General features: G+C 43.3%; 1 protein-coding gene across 4 annotated transcripts in view; it reads right to left on the bottom strand.

Moving 5' to 3' along the window:
• Nucleotides 1–17,053, bottom strand: part of PKHD1 (PKHD1 ciliary IPT domain containing fibrocystin/polyductin) — a 245,536-nt gene that overhangs the window by 140,922 nt on the left and 87,561 nt on the right. For all 4 annotated transcript variants that reach the window (XM_083495101.1, XM_083495102.1, XM_083495103.1 and 1 more), the window contains one exon: nucleotides 8,231–8,387. In XM_083495101.1, coding sequence (XP_083351227.1) covers nucleotides 8,231–8,387 — 157 coding nt within the window. The remainder of the gene's footprint in view (nucleotides 1–8,230; nucleotides 8,388–17,053) is intronic.

Genomic DNA, 17,053 nt, shown 5'->3' on the forward strand with positions numbered 1-17,053 from the left:
GGCGAGCCAGAGCCGCACACGGAAACGCCGTTTACCTTCCCGCTAGAAAGCGGTCCCTATTTATCTACTTGCACTTAGGGGTGCTTTCGAACTGCTAGGTTGGCAGGCGTTGGGACCGAGCAACGGGAGCGCACCCCGCCGCGGGGATTCGAACCGCCGACCTTTCGATCGGCAAGCCCTAGGCGCTGAGGCTTTTACCCACAGCGCCAGATTGTGCTATTACTTTGTCAGTTAATACAGTTTGCCAGATACAGTAGTCTGAACGAGTTTTGTGATGTGCATAAATCTTCATACTGAATATGTGAGTACCTATTGTCAAAGAACAAAAGCAGCATCATATGAGCTCACTTTTAACTCACATGCTTCATCATTTGAGGCCGGTCAACTCCATATCAGATCCTACAGGTTATACAGAGCCAAGTCATCATTTTACTGCACTGAAAAATAGTGTGTATGTCCAATATGAACATGAAGAATTGCAAGCAGATATGGACACGGGCTGCACAGGTCAAATGCTTTATTTGCATTCTAAGGATAATATTGTAGCCTATATAAAATTAGAACAGAAAGCAAACCAATTAGACTACTGGAATATATGAGTGATCTTTTGGCCCAACTAAAAATGATATCCAGTGATATGCTGCTACTAATTTTTAAAGCGGCAACCAGCAATCCTTTTCCTTCAGCAAAGGTAAAAGTAAAAATAAAAGGTAAAGGGACCCCTGACCGTTAGGTCCAGTTGCAGACGACTCTGGGGTTGCGGCGCTCATCTCACTTTATTGGCCGAGGGAGCCGGCATACAGCTTCTGGGTCATGTGGCCAGCATGACTAAGCCGCTTCTGGCAAACCAGAGCAGCGCACGGAAACGACATTTACCTTCCCGCCAGAGTGGTACCTATTTATCTACTTGCACTCAGACGTGCTTTTGAACTGCTAGGTTGGCAGGAGCAGGGACTGAGCAACAGGAGCTCACCCCGTCGTGGGGATTCGAACCACCGACCTTCTGATCGGCAAGCCCAATCTCTGTGGTTTAACCCACAGCGCCACCCACGTCCCTTTTCCTTCAGTAGGTTGCAGTAAAACTCTCATGTTCCTGGAGTAACTTTGCTTGAACTGTGTGAGCCAGTGTGAATCCTGGGCAGGTGGGAGGAAGGCTAAGGGAGAAAACATGTGAAAAACCTTATGCTGAATTGTTCATACCACTATGACTAAAACACAGTTTTTTAAGAAAAGAAAATTGAAAGTGTTTGAAGCTATATGGGGGGAAATAAAGAGCTCATACAACCATTGTCAATGTATGTGATAAATGCAAGCCTAAATCTACTTTTCAGGTGATGCTCAAAGTTCTATTCCACTTTAAAAGAAGGGAGCACTGCTTTCTCTCATTGCTGTAAATTTTGTCTTTTTGAAAATCCAGCCACTTATTAAGAGCAAGAGTGCTAAATGAATAAACATGAGGAAAAGAAATGACAGGGAAGGATTAAATTCAAACCCCTTGCCTGATTTAATTGTAACACTTTCAAAGTTTACAGGCATTTAGGTCCAACTGTGTCTTAACTGCTAGTTCTCTGAACCCAGCCCTTCCTGCACTCTGTTAGTACAAAATAAGTATGCAGCTATTGCCTTGCAGGGCTGGTTTTTTCCTTGTTTTTAAGCTGCTGCTCATTCTTGCTTTCATAGCACTTGACCCCTCTTCTCAGAGCAGAAAAGAATGAATATTACCCAAGCAAGTGTTTGACTCCAGCTTCTCTACTGTTTGTTCTGGCTCTCCAAGAAAGCAAGGGATATCTTACATATGACCTTGGGGTAATTCTGTAAAAATATCAATGAACTAGAGCAATGATGGCCTTCCTACCAAGCAAAATAAATACAATTATACCAAAAATAATCACTTCTATATAGTTACAAGAGAGACATTTCCCAACGCACTCTTCCCCTCATATGAGGAAGGTAAAGAGAAACATCTTGAGGCTGATTGATGCTTGAAGAAACCATCAAAATTACCAGTCATCTCAAATAAACTTTAGTCTCTACTCCCAGGCATTCCCCCTTTAAAAAAAGAAAGAACTTGGTTGCTCCCAAGAGGAGGCTATGCTGCAAAAGTCTGTGAAATGGAAATGGAAATCGGCCAGGGAACATGCCAGCCTTGTAGGTATCGCACAAGGGGCCACTCAGCCATTCCTCCTTTCCTGGGATTTTTCTGTTTTTATTTCTGCTACATATCACTTGCGACTTTCTCCTGAACTGGCATCACTTTTAGATTGCATATTTCCATTGGACACGAGAGACTACACAAAGCCTCAGCAAGAGGTAGCAACCGTGTCCTTTTGCTGTACTCAAAATGTAACAAAGTTAATGTTACCTAGGGGAGAGTCCCACAGAGGTAAAGGTAAAGAAAAACCAGAAAAGTCTATCTAACAATTAGCAAGACTTAAACCTTTGGAGATTTGCTCTTGTGCATAACGACAAGAGAGGATGATTTCAGAAAGATTGGTGAGATTCCTGGGTGTTTGAGGCCAGTGATAGGAATTTCAAGGAAAGTAAAAAAATAATGCAGATGAGAAATTCAGGACAGGAGGAGGATGACATCAGTACCATACTTTTGTCATTAGCTATACTGGTCAGTCTAACTTTGTGGATTTCTTACATGCACTGTGTAGCAATTTTTGCACTGCATTTATCCAGCTTGCGTTAAACATATTTTTTCACCAACTGCAGATCCACAGCACACTAGGGATACCAATTCCAGTCCCAGTTAAGCAAGGCATTTAAACAGGTGCTGGATTTTGAATATGCAAGTGCTCCCATTAGAATTCATAGAACTCAATGTGTGCTTAAAGTCAAGCAGTGTATGAAAGCACTTTTCTGGATCAAAGCCTTCCTCCCACTCTGAGTTATACACAGGCAGATGCTTGAACACTCTCCGTCAGAAATCAACTCCCCAAACTGATGTCCATGTTTCTTGGCCATCTGCATGTGTGCCCATCTGTTCAGATGGCATGGGCTCCCTTGCAAGCTGCTTGGACTCCTTCCTGACAGTACCAGTGCCAAGCAAGGGTGATTTAATCAGCAGCTCGAATAAGGCATCTCTTCTGGAGGAAAACTGCGCCACATGAACAGAAATGAAACAGCATCGCGTTCGGTGTGGTTAGTCAAATGTGGCTCTGTGTGCCAAAGAAAACAAATGCCAGAGAGGAAGAAAGGTTATGACCATAACATGCAGGCATTTGCACTTGCTCTGGAACAGCACGAATGACAGTGGGTGTTCTGTATATTGGGGGATGGGCTCCCTATATGTTACATATATAATTTATCTGTATGGCCTTCAGAGAGATAAGAAACAGCAGTCCTGCAATGGGTCATAGCAAGCAATCACTTCCTTGTCTCCCCAATTGTTTAAGCAGTTACTCAGGCAGCATCACTATTTGAATTCAAGGTAAAGTAAGGTAAAAGAGCCCCAGACAGTTAAGTCCAGATGAATTCATCTCTGCTTTCAAGCTGGGGGAGCCGGAGTTTGTCCACAGACAGCTTTCTGGCTCATGTGGCCAGCATGACTAAACCGCTTCGGGCACAACGGAACACCATGACAGAAGCCAGAGTACACAGAAACACTGTTTACCTTCCCGCCACAGCAGTACCTATTTATCTACTTGCACTGGTATGCTTTCAAACTGCTAGGTTGGCAGGAGCTGGGACAGAGCAACGGGAGCTCACCCTGTCACACGGATTCAAACCGCTGACCTTCCGATTGGCAAGCCCAAGAGGCTCGGTGGTTTAGACCACAGTGCATTATGATGACATCTGCTCTGTAGGGGTCCAGGACTATTTCTAATTTCAACTGAAACGTTAAAGCTAAAACAACCTGGCTGCTTATTATACACAGAACCTGCTCTGCAACTTTCTCTGCAGCAGCTGCTATGGGAAGAAGTGATTAATCAGTGTCCATACTTGAAAAGCCAATACAATAAACCGTTTGGCTAATGAAGGCACTACATTTCAAGATCTGGAGGAATGAAATGCAGGGATGGTAAGAAACGAGGTGAATTAAGGCAACCATCAATCCACACTTCCCATGTGTGGAGTGGCTTGCCTGGCAAAGGTGGTATCTAAGAACCTGCATAGAACTAGCACAACAAAGCTGTAATTGTTTTGGAGAGTTCCTAGAAAATTTAAGGGCTTTAATATTTGGAGAACAAACAGAGTTGGCTCACACACGCATGTTCATTATCTGATGACTGCAGCATCAAGTGACAATTTGCACATGCAGACAGACCTGTCATGTTGTCTCAACCACACAGTTTACCCATTCCACGGCCAGTCATTGGGTTATGTAACAAAGCAATGAGAAATCAAGTAATCACACCAAGGCTCTTATTAAACTCCACCTGTGCCACTTCTTACATTGTACAAGTAGAGGAAATGTACTGATCAACCATTTTGCTAAAGCTTTGCAGAAGTGGAATGCAATTTCTTTTGTTAATAGAGCTAGGATTAACTTTCACTGAGGCACCAGAGAAGCCTGGGATGAATCTTAGCAGCTGCCAAATATGCATATAATCAACTTTGTTGGCTAATAAGAGCTGTAGGAATCTCATGTGCAAGCTGTTGCCTCATTCTTGGCAGGTCTAGAAGTAGATGTGTGCATCCTGTACTGAGTCACAAATCAGAATTTACAAAGATCAAAGGTACTGAAAATCAGTCAACTGATATTTGATGGGATTTTCTTCCTATTCCAACTGAATTCCATCTGAATAGCAAACAGGTATTTTCCGTTTGTACATAGCTTTTCCAAGACTACGACAATCCTAGATACAACATATAAACAGAAGGTAAAGAAGTTTCCTTCTTTAGTAATAAAAACCACACACACACAAGCATATATACTGAAGTAGACTGTCCATTAGTTGGTGGAATTTATTTATTTTTTTTAAAAAAAATATACAACATGGTCATTGCTAGAATCATTCTGACGGTATTTAAATTATAGCATTTTTTTAATGATAAAAACCAAATACTAACTAAAAACTGAATCCAAAATTATATCTGAAAAGGTTTGAGCAAAACTAAAAAATGGATTAGATAAATGGGAACTACATTCAGGCAATGCAGTATAAAAATAATGAAGATGTCTAGTCAGTGAAAGCGTTTTTGTTTTGTTTTTAAGTCTAGCTACTGGCTTCACATGGACCACACATCAGTTCATACCCATGCACCTTTATATTGAGCAGATTTTTAAAAAATAAAAATAATGGGATTGTGGTGGGATCAGGACAAACCTGCCTCTGACTTAGATATAGAATTTGAAACTTTACTTAAAAAGGATTGCCAGCAAATACTGGAAGAAAAGAAAACAACAGCACTTTGATCACCAGATGCCAGCAGATAAAACTTTTTTGTAGAATTAAGCCTCATTAGCTGCTAACATCTTCAGATGATGAGAATTGCTCCGTGGAAAAACTGGAAATCAATAGGTATAAAACTGAAGAATTAAAATGCTACCTTCAAAACCCTGTCCCCTATCTAAACCTTTTTTTTCTGTGTCTTTTCCCACACTCTGTTGATAGAACTATCTTTTCAACAAAACTGAAGGAAGTTAGTTGAATTTCTTCACAGGACTCTGCCTTAACAGAGCTCCTCCTTCGGGTGGAAAACACCAACTTCTGTTTTTCTAAGAAAAGTTACAACACCACAAATGAGACGCAGTGAGAACCTCTGAAACAGTGTGTGACGTGTGCGCATGTATGCGCACACATGCACAAGTTTGCATGTGTATATATTATGTGGTGCTGTGGTGTAAACCACTGAGCCTAGGGCTTGCTGGTCGGAAGGCTGGTGGTTCGAATCCCGGTGATGGGGTGAGCTCCTGTTGCTCGGTCCCTGCTCCTGCCAACCTAGCAGTTCGAAAGCACATCTCAAAGTGCAAGTAGATAAATAGGTACCGCTCTGGCCAGCTTCTACAGGACATTAAATTGATGGATTGCCTACCCCACCCTTCCTCCAACGTGTGCACAGTTCTCCCCTCCCCCATTTTATCCTATCACCCCTACAAGGCAGGTTAGGCTGGAGAGAACAGCTAGCCTAAGGTCACCCAGTAAGTTTCGTGACTATTTGAATTGGGCTCTCCCTGGTCTTGCTCCAACCTTTTAATTATGCCGGCATGCAGCAATGCAGAGCAACGCAGAGTTTCCTCACCTTCCAGATATGTATTAGAACACACAAACACACCATTGTTGCCTTTTTACACAGCACACGTTGCTGGACGTGTGTGAACTGGAGCTGTTCTCTGAGAAGCACAACCAGGTCCAATGAGAAATGCAACAGTTCATTTAAAACCAGCTCCTTCCGCTCAGACTTAGGGAACATCATTACAGCCAGGAGCACAGACAGTAAGAGCTGGTGTATGCGCTTGGGTGCAACACCTTTGCTCCTCTGTGGCTTCTCCCACCTCAAGGCATAACACACAGTGGAGTGGGCTTATTGGTTTGTTTCTGTTTTACTGTGTATTTTGTGTTCTCGCTTTGTATTTTTATGCTGTGATTGTTGGACAAAGGGCAGTATACAAACTTAATAGAGGAGGAGGAGGAGAACCCCAGCAAGTGCCAAAGAGCCTGTGCTCACTCTCACTGCTTGGACTCCCGGTTATTCTTTAAACATTTCTCCCATGACGGCACCAACTCACTTTCTCTCTCCCACCTTCTCCTTTTCCCACTGGATTTGCTTCTCCCTCGCCCACTGCTAGCCCCTGTTCTCAACTGCCACTATGCCAAAGTCCATTGCAATTGAAAAAACCACACATTCTTCCCCATGCTTCCATTCCCCTTTGCTTACCTGCTTCTATTTTAGATTGGGATGCAGGTGGCTCTGTGGTCTAAACCACAGATCCTAGGGCTTGCTGATCAGAAGGTCAGTGGTTTGAATCCCCGTGACGGGGTGAGCTCCCGTTGCTCGGTCCCTGCTCCTGCCAACCTAGCAGTTCGAAAGCACATCAAAGTGCAAGTAGAGAAATAGGTACCGCTCCAGCGGGAAGGTAAATGACGTTTCCGTGCACTGCTCTGGGTCGCCAGAAGCAGCTTAGTCATACTGGCCACATGACCCAGAAAAACTGTCTGTGGACAAAGGTCAGCTCCCTCAGCCAGTAAAGCAAGATGAGCGCCGCAACCCCAGAGTCGTCCGTGACTGGACTTAACTGTCAGGGGTCCTTTACCTTTACCTTTTTACTGTATTTCTATGCATCCTATGCAAAAATGCCTTTGAAAATAGAGGTAATGCAATGGACCTGTGGAAAATTATTCCACTCTGTGGCACTCTGGTCTAAACCACTGAGCCTAGGGCTTACTGATCGGAAGGTCGGCGGTTCGAATCCCCACGACAGGGTGAGCTCCCATTGCTCAGTCCCAGCTCCTGTCAACCTAGCTGTTCAAAAGCACGTCAAAGTACAAGTAGATAAATAGGTACCACTCAGTGGGAAGGTAAACAGAGTTTCCGTGTGCTCCTCTGGTTTCACCAGAAGCAGCTTAGTCATGCTGGCCACATGACCTCGAAGTTGTGTGCGGACAAACGCTGGCTCCCTTGGCCAGTAAAGCGACATGAGCGCCGCAACCCCAGAGTTGTCCACAACTGGACCTAACGGTCATGGGCACCTTTACCTTTACCTATTTTAGATTAGAACATCATGCATGTAGATGGTGGTAAGCCACCGTAATAGTAGCATTAAACGATTCTATAAACACATTGCCTTGGATCTTAAAATAAGTGTAACTTAAGGAAATTCCTGGAAGAAGGCTTCCTTTCCCTTTCATTCCTTTCCTTTGCCCAGGGCCACGTTGGTCAGAAAGGCCCCCTAGCCCCCTAGAGAAGCTTTTCAGGGGTGGCATGGAGAAGAGAGGAAACTTTCCTCACATGAATTTCCTTAAGTTTATTTATTTTAGCTTTCAAGCTACTGGCATTCTGACACGCAGGCCTCAGCGGTGGAAGCTGCAAGGGGCAACATGAATTCTCCACATTCATCTGCAGCAGTAGCAGCTTATTAGTGAGACCATTGCTGTTGCTACTCTTTCATGTGCAGGTGTATAGTGAAACAAAGCAGAAAAGCATCTTGCCCCTCAAGCAGCGCTGGACAATTCCACATACATAAAATAAGAGGTTTAAGTGTTAATAAAGCAACAGAATAAAGCAAATGAATAGATGCAATTGGGGGGGGGGGATAGGAGAGGACGAAATTTGCTCAGACCTTTGACATGAAGCAAGTTAAGGATGTTTGTGCTTGTATCCAAGAACAAAGTCTGGCCTCTTTCTACTGTGACATTATCGCCATCTTGTGGTTGGTGCCCAGTAAGCCAGCTGATGTTCTTTGACCAGAATCCACAAAATTTAAGAGGGAGGGTGCTCTAAAAATGAAACAGAAAGCAAAAAAGGTTAGCAATACAAACTTTTTTGGGGGGAGGGGGACATGTTCAGCTAGGCAGATCATGGAATCTTTCTTTGGCATGTCCTGTCCTCCAGGTGATGCAGTCATAAAGTCAAGACCAAGGGAAGAAATACGAGCGTAAGATTCTTAATCTCAAGGTTGTGGGTTCGTGCCCCACGTTGGGCGAAAGCAGTGCTTTTTTCTGGGGGTACTCAAGGGTACACAGCGCTGGCACCTTTTTTCTAGAAGGAAAGCACGGGGCAAAAGATTCCTATGAATCCCGTCCAACTCCACAGTTCTATGATTCTATGGTCTTCTTTTGCAGAAGACAGAAGTATGAACTGCAGGTATAGCAAAACAGCTCAAGGATCAGCCAAACTGACATCCCTGAGAAAACCAGGAAACAGAAAGAAGGAGGTGGAGACCGAGATGCCACCCCATGCCTTCAGCTCCTTCAGCTCCTCTCCTCCCTCATATTCAGAGGAACTAGATATTACCCATAGGTGGGGGGGAGTTAATTTTTTGTTGTGGTTTTGTTTTCAAAATCAGGATCTTAAAAGACAAACACAAATGGCCTAATTTATTTTATGGTTTGATTTTAGAGAATTTGGTTGATTTTATGGCTGTTGTGAACTGATTTGGGGACACTAGTCGAAAAGCAGAATACAAATCTGGTAAAAAAAAGCTCTGAAATATACTTTGCAACTCTTGTCCATACTCTAGAAACATTCTGTTAAGTCTGCTGCAAGGCCCTCTGTGTGGGAATGCCATTGAAAACAAACCAGAAAGAGCAACATGTACAAGGCTCATGTCCCTACCGGGCCAAGGGGCAAATTGCACAACACCAATTTGAGTTCAGCTATTATGGTTGCCTGTCAATGTCTAAGCCCAGTTCAAAGTGTTGATGCTTAAGTTCAAAGATCTAAATGTCTTCTACTATAATACTTCCCATTCTTTCAAATCTGCTGACAGGACTCTGCTCCAGATTTCAACCTTCACCTACATTAAGTGGAAAGATCAGTCCATGTATTTATCATCCATCCCTAAGCTAATGTTGTGAACCCATTGCATCCCATTTGCACACTAATCTGTAGGGGGTTTTTTGGTGGTGGTGTTGTTGTTCTGCATATTTTATCACAAAATATGCTGTTTAATTATGCATTTTATCCCAATGTATGAATTTCTAAGTACATTTCACCCACACTTAAATATGTTTTTTGAAACAGGAACTGTATCATTGAATTCAAAGAAATGAGAAATCAGGAGGATTGATATATTCCAAAACACACATTAGTCTAGGAGGTGCAAAGCTGTATCCATTCACATCAGAATTGAGTTATTTGACTGTATGGATAAAATTGTATAAAGATTGCTTTGGTGCTCTTGTGACACTCAAGTGAAGTGATAAACGCGCAACACAAATATGTATATACAATACCATTCTTCTGAGATGTAGCAAGTGCCGCAGGAGACAAAATCGGGATTCAAGACGACCTTAGCAGATTGGCGAACTGGGCCCAAGCTAACAAAATGAATTTCAATAGGCCAAATGCCTGGTTCTACATACATGCAAGCAGGAAGAAGCAGATGCAGAAATATAAGATGGCGGGGGCACATGGCTTGCCAGTAACGCATGTGAAAGTGATCTAGGGGTCTTAGAAGACCACAAGCTTAACAGGAGTCATCACTGTGATGCACCTGCAAAAAAGCTAATGCTACTCTAGGCTGCATCTACAGAAGTATTATTATAATTTTTATTTACATCTGTATACTTCCCATTACCTAAAGATAACAGGGTGGTTCACAGCATAAAAATACTGAATTTAGTATAGTAGACTGTCAAAAGTCATAGGCCTGTTCTATTCTGCCTCAGTCAAACCACACCTGGAGTTCTGTGTCCAGTTCTGGGCACCTCTGTTTAAGAAGGATATTGACAAGCTTGAAGGTGTGCAAAGGAGAGCAACCAAGATAATCAAGGGTCTGGAAACCAAGCCTTATGAGGAACGGTTGAGGGAGCTGGGTATGTTCAGTATGGATAAGAGGAGGCTGAGAGTAGATATGATAGCCATCTTCAAATATCTCAAAGGCTGTCACTTTCTGTTCAGCAGAGACAAAAATGGGCTAAGTAGGGAGAAGCTAAACTAGGAGAAGCCACAACTGAGAAGCATAAAGTCTGCAAATCATCTTCAAAATTCCATTGTGGGTGATTTGGAAAAGTTTGAGAACATCACCTAACAATTACTAGTTACTAAGTAACATGTAATCCTATTTCTTTCTAGTGTTCAGTAAAATACTGAATGAAGGGGTGCTTTTGTTTATCCTAAATATTACTGAGAATTGGATTCAACTTATGATTCCTGTTGGTTATTTGTGCCCCTCCCCATTCCTGCCCCCACACACCAGAATTGGATTGGGATGGTGGGGTGAACACCTATAGCAGCACATGGGGAAATTGCCAGTAAATGCAGCAAAACATCAGCACTCATCAGCTCAGTTCTCTCCCAGCCCCTTCCCACCAACCTGCATGTTTATAAAACCCACCAAGTGATAGCAAACTTCCAAGCTAACGTAAATGAAATGAAAGTAGTTGCTTGGTCCAAGCAGCAATTGTTGCCACATACAACAGGACTGAAAGTCATCACCACCCAGATTGTGTCTATATCAAGAAGCCCTATTCCCTGTTTCCCCAGAGAATTGATATAAATAAGATGGGAGGAGTCACAATACAACTGGTTGATTAAAAACCCTATAGGGTCAGGCAAAGCTACGTTAAGTCCACTGTCTCTGTGGGATGCTTTTGGGAATGGACATGGAGTGGAGTTTTTTGTGCAAGTCTGAGACTTCATACATGCACAGCTGAAGCAAGCATGAAGAGGGGGCAAAAAGCAGCTGTGAACCCACAGAACTACACTTGTGGAAGAAGTGTGGAAGAGGGTCATGCCTATACGAGACGGAGACAGCTGAACGCAACAAGGGCGAGGTATGTATCTGTCATCATCCTCACTAACACTGTCCGAAGGCAACAGGTGCAAGGCAGAAAATTGCTCAGTAGCCAAAGCCTGGTATGTCTCTAGGCCATTTGCATTCCCAATATTTGGAGGGCATCTCATTAGTAGATTAACAGGTGTGAAAAATAAGAAAATAGGTGCCATTCCTGGAATATTGCTGACTGAACTAATTGTTTCATGTGGCTTCACGATATGACCTGGGGAGCACTGGCTAAAAATATCAGCTCAGACATGCCTAAGGAAATGAACACCAGCCCAGCCTAGGAGGGACCCTCCATTTAAAAAACTTAAAATAGTAAAGACCCTACTCTCAGTATAGATGCAAGGACTGATGGAGTAGATGTCATAGAGCAGGGGTCGGCAAAGTTTATCTCGCCTGGGCCGGTTCACTCCAGCAGAGATTCCTCCGTGGGCTGGATTGCGTGTGCGCATGAATGCATGCGCCTGCGATTTCTGGCATCTGCGCAGACACAATTTCTGGTGCCGACAGAAGTGAGTCCCCACGCCGTGCTGGTTTAGTGCAATGTGCAGGGACTTGCAAAGCAGGCGGCTCAGTTCAGGGGTGGCTCGGGGGGCAGTTAAATGACCCCCGTGGGCCGCTTGCGGCCCATGGGCCTTAAGTTGCCGACCCCTGTCATAGAGCATATGGAACATTACAGATGTTCTGTGCTATTTATTTGTCAGCATAACGTTTCCTGCAAACCCTAATTCTTTACGGCGAAAGAGCATTGCATTGTCTCCATTTTGCAGATGTAAACCTTTCTGAGAGCGTACACAGGAAACCATCTTTCACACACTCACACTACTGAAATCAATAGGCTCTTGAACCTGTGTAGAGTGATATGCAACCTTATTGAATAAAAAGAATAAAGAAACTCTTTTAGCTCCTCCAACTAGCGCCACACTTGCTGGACCATCTTTATAGTTTAGGCTAGACAAGTTTTTTGAAGCACACTATTTTCCCCTGTAATTAGCTGTGGTCCACAGCAGGAGGGACAAAGTTGTTGGGGCAATGGGAAATCTTTAAGTAATATATATATTACTACTCCCTCGCCCAGCCTTGCAAGCGCAAACAAGTGAAACTATGGAACATTAAAGCCAAATCACAGAGACTGACATAACACAACACAGCCTCCCTGCCGTCCCTGTTGCACTGACAGATTGCCATTTAACTAGCAAGCATGGAGCAAGTGTTCCTGTTCCCAGTCACCAGTGAGGGACAAGGTTAACATTTTAAGTGATGGAATGCAGTGTATATATTTCCCCATGCCAGAGACCCAGGACTCCAGCTCCACCTTTCAGAACACTTAATTTCAGTGATGGAATACACGGTGCGTACTTTCCAGGCTGTGAACTCTTGACAGCTCCTCAGATTAATACACCAGAGAGATTTGCTTTCCCCTAGCCCTCCCCTTACCCACCTGAAGGGAAGCAAAATCACATCTTCAGAGATGTCAAAAGAGGGAGGAGGGGCTGGAATTGGCTTCATTTTTGTTGCCAAGTTGCCCTTTTTTTCAAGGAATGTATTCACAGCCATCTGCTCCAATTCTTCCTAGAGGAGTGGCCACCACCACATTCTTGCAACAATAGAAATTATTATTTCCTTAAGGACACAAAAATATTTACAGAAACAAACAAAAGTTGATTATCTTTAGCTCTTAGGGAAATGTTTTTTGAAAAAGCGATTTCCTAGTGAAGAAGCAATTAGGAAGGAGAACAGAACCATAATTTAAAAAGACAAAGCAATTCCTGCGTCAACCTCCCACACTCTCCAAGTACGTCTGTATACCTTTGGGCTTGTTAACAGAAAATATAAGCAACAGATACATTACAGACAAAATATGCTTATGTCTTTCAGTGCTCTGATCTATAAAGGATGCTCACCAGGAGCAGCAAGGCTGCTAGCGAATCCTTCCAAAATTATTTGGAGCAGGCAGTTTGTAAAAAGCATTGCCATAGTCATCACTATCTCAAACATTGTTTTAAAGCTGGCTTGGGCATCTTGTTCTGTGCTCAATTTGATGTTCTGCTTGGCCTTGTGCTCAAGAATTTTCTGTTCCGTGCAGTCTGAGGCAGGCAGGAGCAAAGGTGGGGCAAGGCTTAGCCCTTAGCCTGATGGATCACAGTTTGTGCAGGTCTGTTTCACTTGCTTCTAGGATGTCATAGAATCATTGCACAACAGAGATCCCGCCTCTGCCACACACTTTAGCACATTAACATAAACAGGTTGGAGGAAGACACCAATGAATGGTTTGTGAAAGAGTTAAGATTTGCACTCGCAAGTCATGTCCTTCAGACTGCTTGATGCAAGACAATTTTCCAACATGTTGCTATGGTGTTAAACTTGCATGTGGTCATTTGGGCATTATTATTGTTGTTGTTGTTGTTATTAAAAGTCTGTTTTTTATTTTAATGTCAGCATAGGAAACGTTCAACATAGGGGCATATTATTCAGAACTGTCATCTATGTACTATTTCCAGTTTGACTCTAAAAGGAACTATTGTAAGATCTAGGGGGGTGACACTAGATTTATCAATCAGCAGAAAGAAATCTCATTGCTGATTGTGGTGGGGTGGCGGCGGCAAGCAATTGTAGCTCCATATTACATTATTCAGGAAATACGTATTGTGTATCATTTTTGTGACGACAATAGACCAGTTGGATTAATAGATCATAATGAGTGCTGTGTACCTCATTAGCTCCCCTGTTGCTTTGTTTAGTGCCATTGTTGTTGGAGAATTTGCCACCTGGATACACCTCTAATATACCTAGGGCCCTAGAATTCCACATAAAACCAAGAGAATATTTCTCGCAGGGGATGGGGTAGGACCAGTTCAAGCAACTCATGCTTAGGCCCCGATTCTAGGCCTTGCTTGTGTAGACAAATACTCCACTGAAGTTTATGGGACCCTTTTCTTTCAAGGACTGGGGTGGTTATGGCCTCAAAGTCTTCCATTCAGTATCAAGCACACCACAGGATTGTACCTACAACACAGAAAAAAGGAACATTTTCTTCAAATCTGCACTAGTGCAGCCTCCTGGGCTCTAGTGGAAGTTGGTCTTGTGTGTTTGCTACGGGACTGATGAATGACACACTCTCCTACCAGCCATTATTGGATAAATCTATTTACACAGAAAATATTGACCTGGACCAGTGAAGTGGGACTGGAAACAGAAAACTAGCAGGCCCCAAAGGTAGAAATGCATTTCCAGCCAAGAGTGTTAGCAACTCAAGCCCATAAACAACAGCACTATCATTAATTACTCAGACAGGGGCAGCTACAAATGCAGCAGGAAGACTCCAAAGCCAATGTGGAAATAGTTCTGCTTGCTGATGAGCTGGGGAGGGGAGTGGGCAGGTCTAGGTCACCATGAGCCAGTTCCTGGGCTGAAGAGGCTAATTTGAACATGGGCAGAAGCAAAAGGGAAATCTAAATCCTGGATGAGGAAGGGTGGGAAAATTCACTCAGTATGGAAGTAAATAAAGCATCTTCGAGACCCAGGAGGTAAGGCTTGTCATCCTAGAGGTAATTAATTTATGAAATAGAACATTGTGGGGGAAGATAAAAACTGTGTTGTGTGAGACTGTAAAGAAAGTGGAAGATCCTTACTTTAACACACTCTTCCCCTTTGCATAGATGGCAAAGCCTGAATTCAGAAACCAAGATAAAAATTCTTCTGGGATGTGACTGGCTGGTACAGTGGTACCTCTGGTTACGTACTTAATTCGTTCTGGAGGTCCATACTTAACCTGAAACTGTTCTTAACCTGAAGTACCACTTTAGCTAATGGGGCCTCCTGCTGCTGCTGCGCCACCAGAGCACGATTTCTGTTCTTATCCTGAAGCAAAGTTCTTAACCCGAGGTACTATTTCTGGGTTAACAGAGTCTGTAACCTGAAGCGTCTGTAACCTGAAGCATCTGTAACCCGAGGTACCACTGTACTAATAACTAATAACTAATAACTAGCTGGTTATTTTAAACAAGTGTATTAAACTCAGTTCCTATTTACCTGCCATTGACTTTTTTGCTGCTGTATAGGCTCTCTGCCTCGCAGTCCCTCTTTTCCTCAGAGCTCCCTCGTCTGCTGTCCACTCCCTTTTTGATAACAGCATATGGCTTACCTGTCCGACACCCATTTCCGTTTCTCTCAAGTTTAGAAACAAGGTGAGTAAGAGTGGGGAGACATGACTGAGGTGTGGGGAAAGTGGATAGGCCTTGTCAGTGCTATTTTTTATAGGAAAAAAGGTGCTGGAACCAGCGTGGTATAGTGGTTAGGAGTGGTAGTCATGTAATCTGGGGAACCAGGTTCGCTTCCCTGCTCCTCCACCTGCAGCTGCTGGGTGACCTTGGGCCAGTCACACTTCTCAGTCCCACTCAACTCACAGCGTGTTTGTTGTGGGGGAGGAAGGGAAAGGAGAATGTTAGCCGCTTTGAGACTCTTTAGGGTAGTGATAAAGCGGGATATCAAATCCAAACTCCTCTTCTTCTTCTTCCATGAACACCTCCCTTGTTCTCTTATAATGACAATGGAGCCAAAACAGAGTTCCGGTGAGTTCTGGCTGGGGAAAAAAGCCCTGGGCCTTGTTATTACAACAGAACTTGGAACCATTCAACGAAGCTGCATGCTGGAAGATTTGGAACAAAAGAAAGTGCTTCTTCACACACAGTATAGCTAAACAAAGGAATTTTCTACCACAAGGTATTTGCCGGCTGAAAGCATAGCCCAGTACATGGTTCCATCTGAGGTGGGTGGCTCATGGCAGCTCCTTCCAGCTCATGCACATCTCAGGAAAACATGGCTAACCATGATGCGCAAACTGAGCCATTTCAACAGAGCAGCACCATGCCAGACAGCATTAGACTTTGCACTTTCTCTTTTCTATTTCGATATGAGACTTGGCTGTCAAGGCTTTCTCTTTTGCCCCCCATCAACGAAAAGAAAAAGAAAAAAGGAGTGCCTAATTTGCAAGCACTAAGCATTCCATTTCCAGTGCAATATCCTGTTTCAGTCCTAGCACAGCAGCAACATGTTTCCTTTGGCTTATCTGTATACATTATCACTGCCATAATGCATCATGGCCTGGTTACAGAATCACCCCGTGTAAAATACGCAGTTTTAAAAGCAGGCATAATTGCATAATGCTGTTCAGTCCGGAAGAATAAATGCAGGAAATAAAGTCACCTCCATCTGATAATGTAAGCTGCATAAACTCTGCAGTATTCAGATCAAGCACAGCAGTTGCCGAAAACAAAAAGGGAAATAAAACACTTTGCAGGATTTTTGTTGTCAAAAAGGTTTAATTTTAAACAAAGTAAAGCAGAAAAAAATAAGGGGCAAAGCTGTTAGTAAACAGCCTTTTATAAAACAACCAGCACTAGGGTGTCCATGTATCCTACTTTACAGAGTTCTCTGTTTAAAGGTATTCTCTATCCGAAGAGCTGTCCATCATGTAGCGAGAGCAGAGGCCGTAGTCATCACCATAGTGAGATGTACTGAATTTTCATTTAAATCATAGCAATTATTTCTAAATTTCCACCCAGACATATAAATTAGCATATGAAATTTGTATGTGAATCTGTGTGTTCGTTCCCCCCTCTTTTTGCAGTACACAAGGGGCTACTTTAGGCTGCACCT

This window comes from Podarcis liolepis, assembly GCF_965112155.1.
Source record: "Podarcis liolepis genome assembly, chromosome: 3".
Classification (NCBI taxonomy): domain Eukaryota; kingdom Metazoa; phylum Chordata; class Lepidosauria; order Squamata; family Lacertidae; genus Podarcis; species Podarcis liolepis.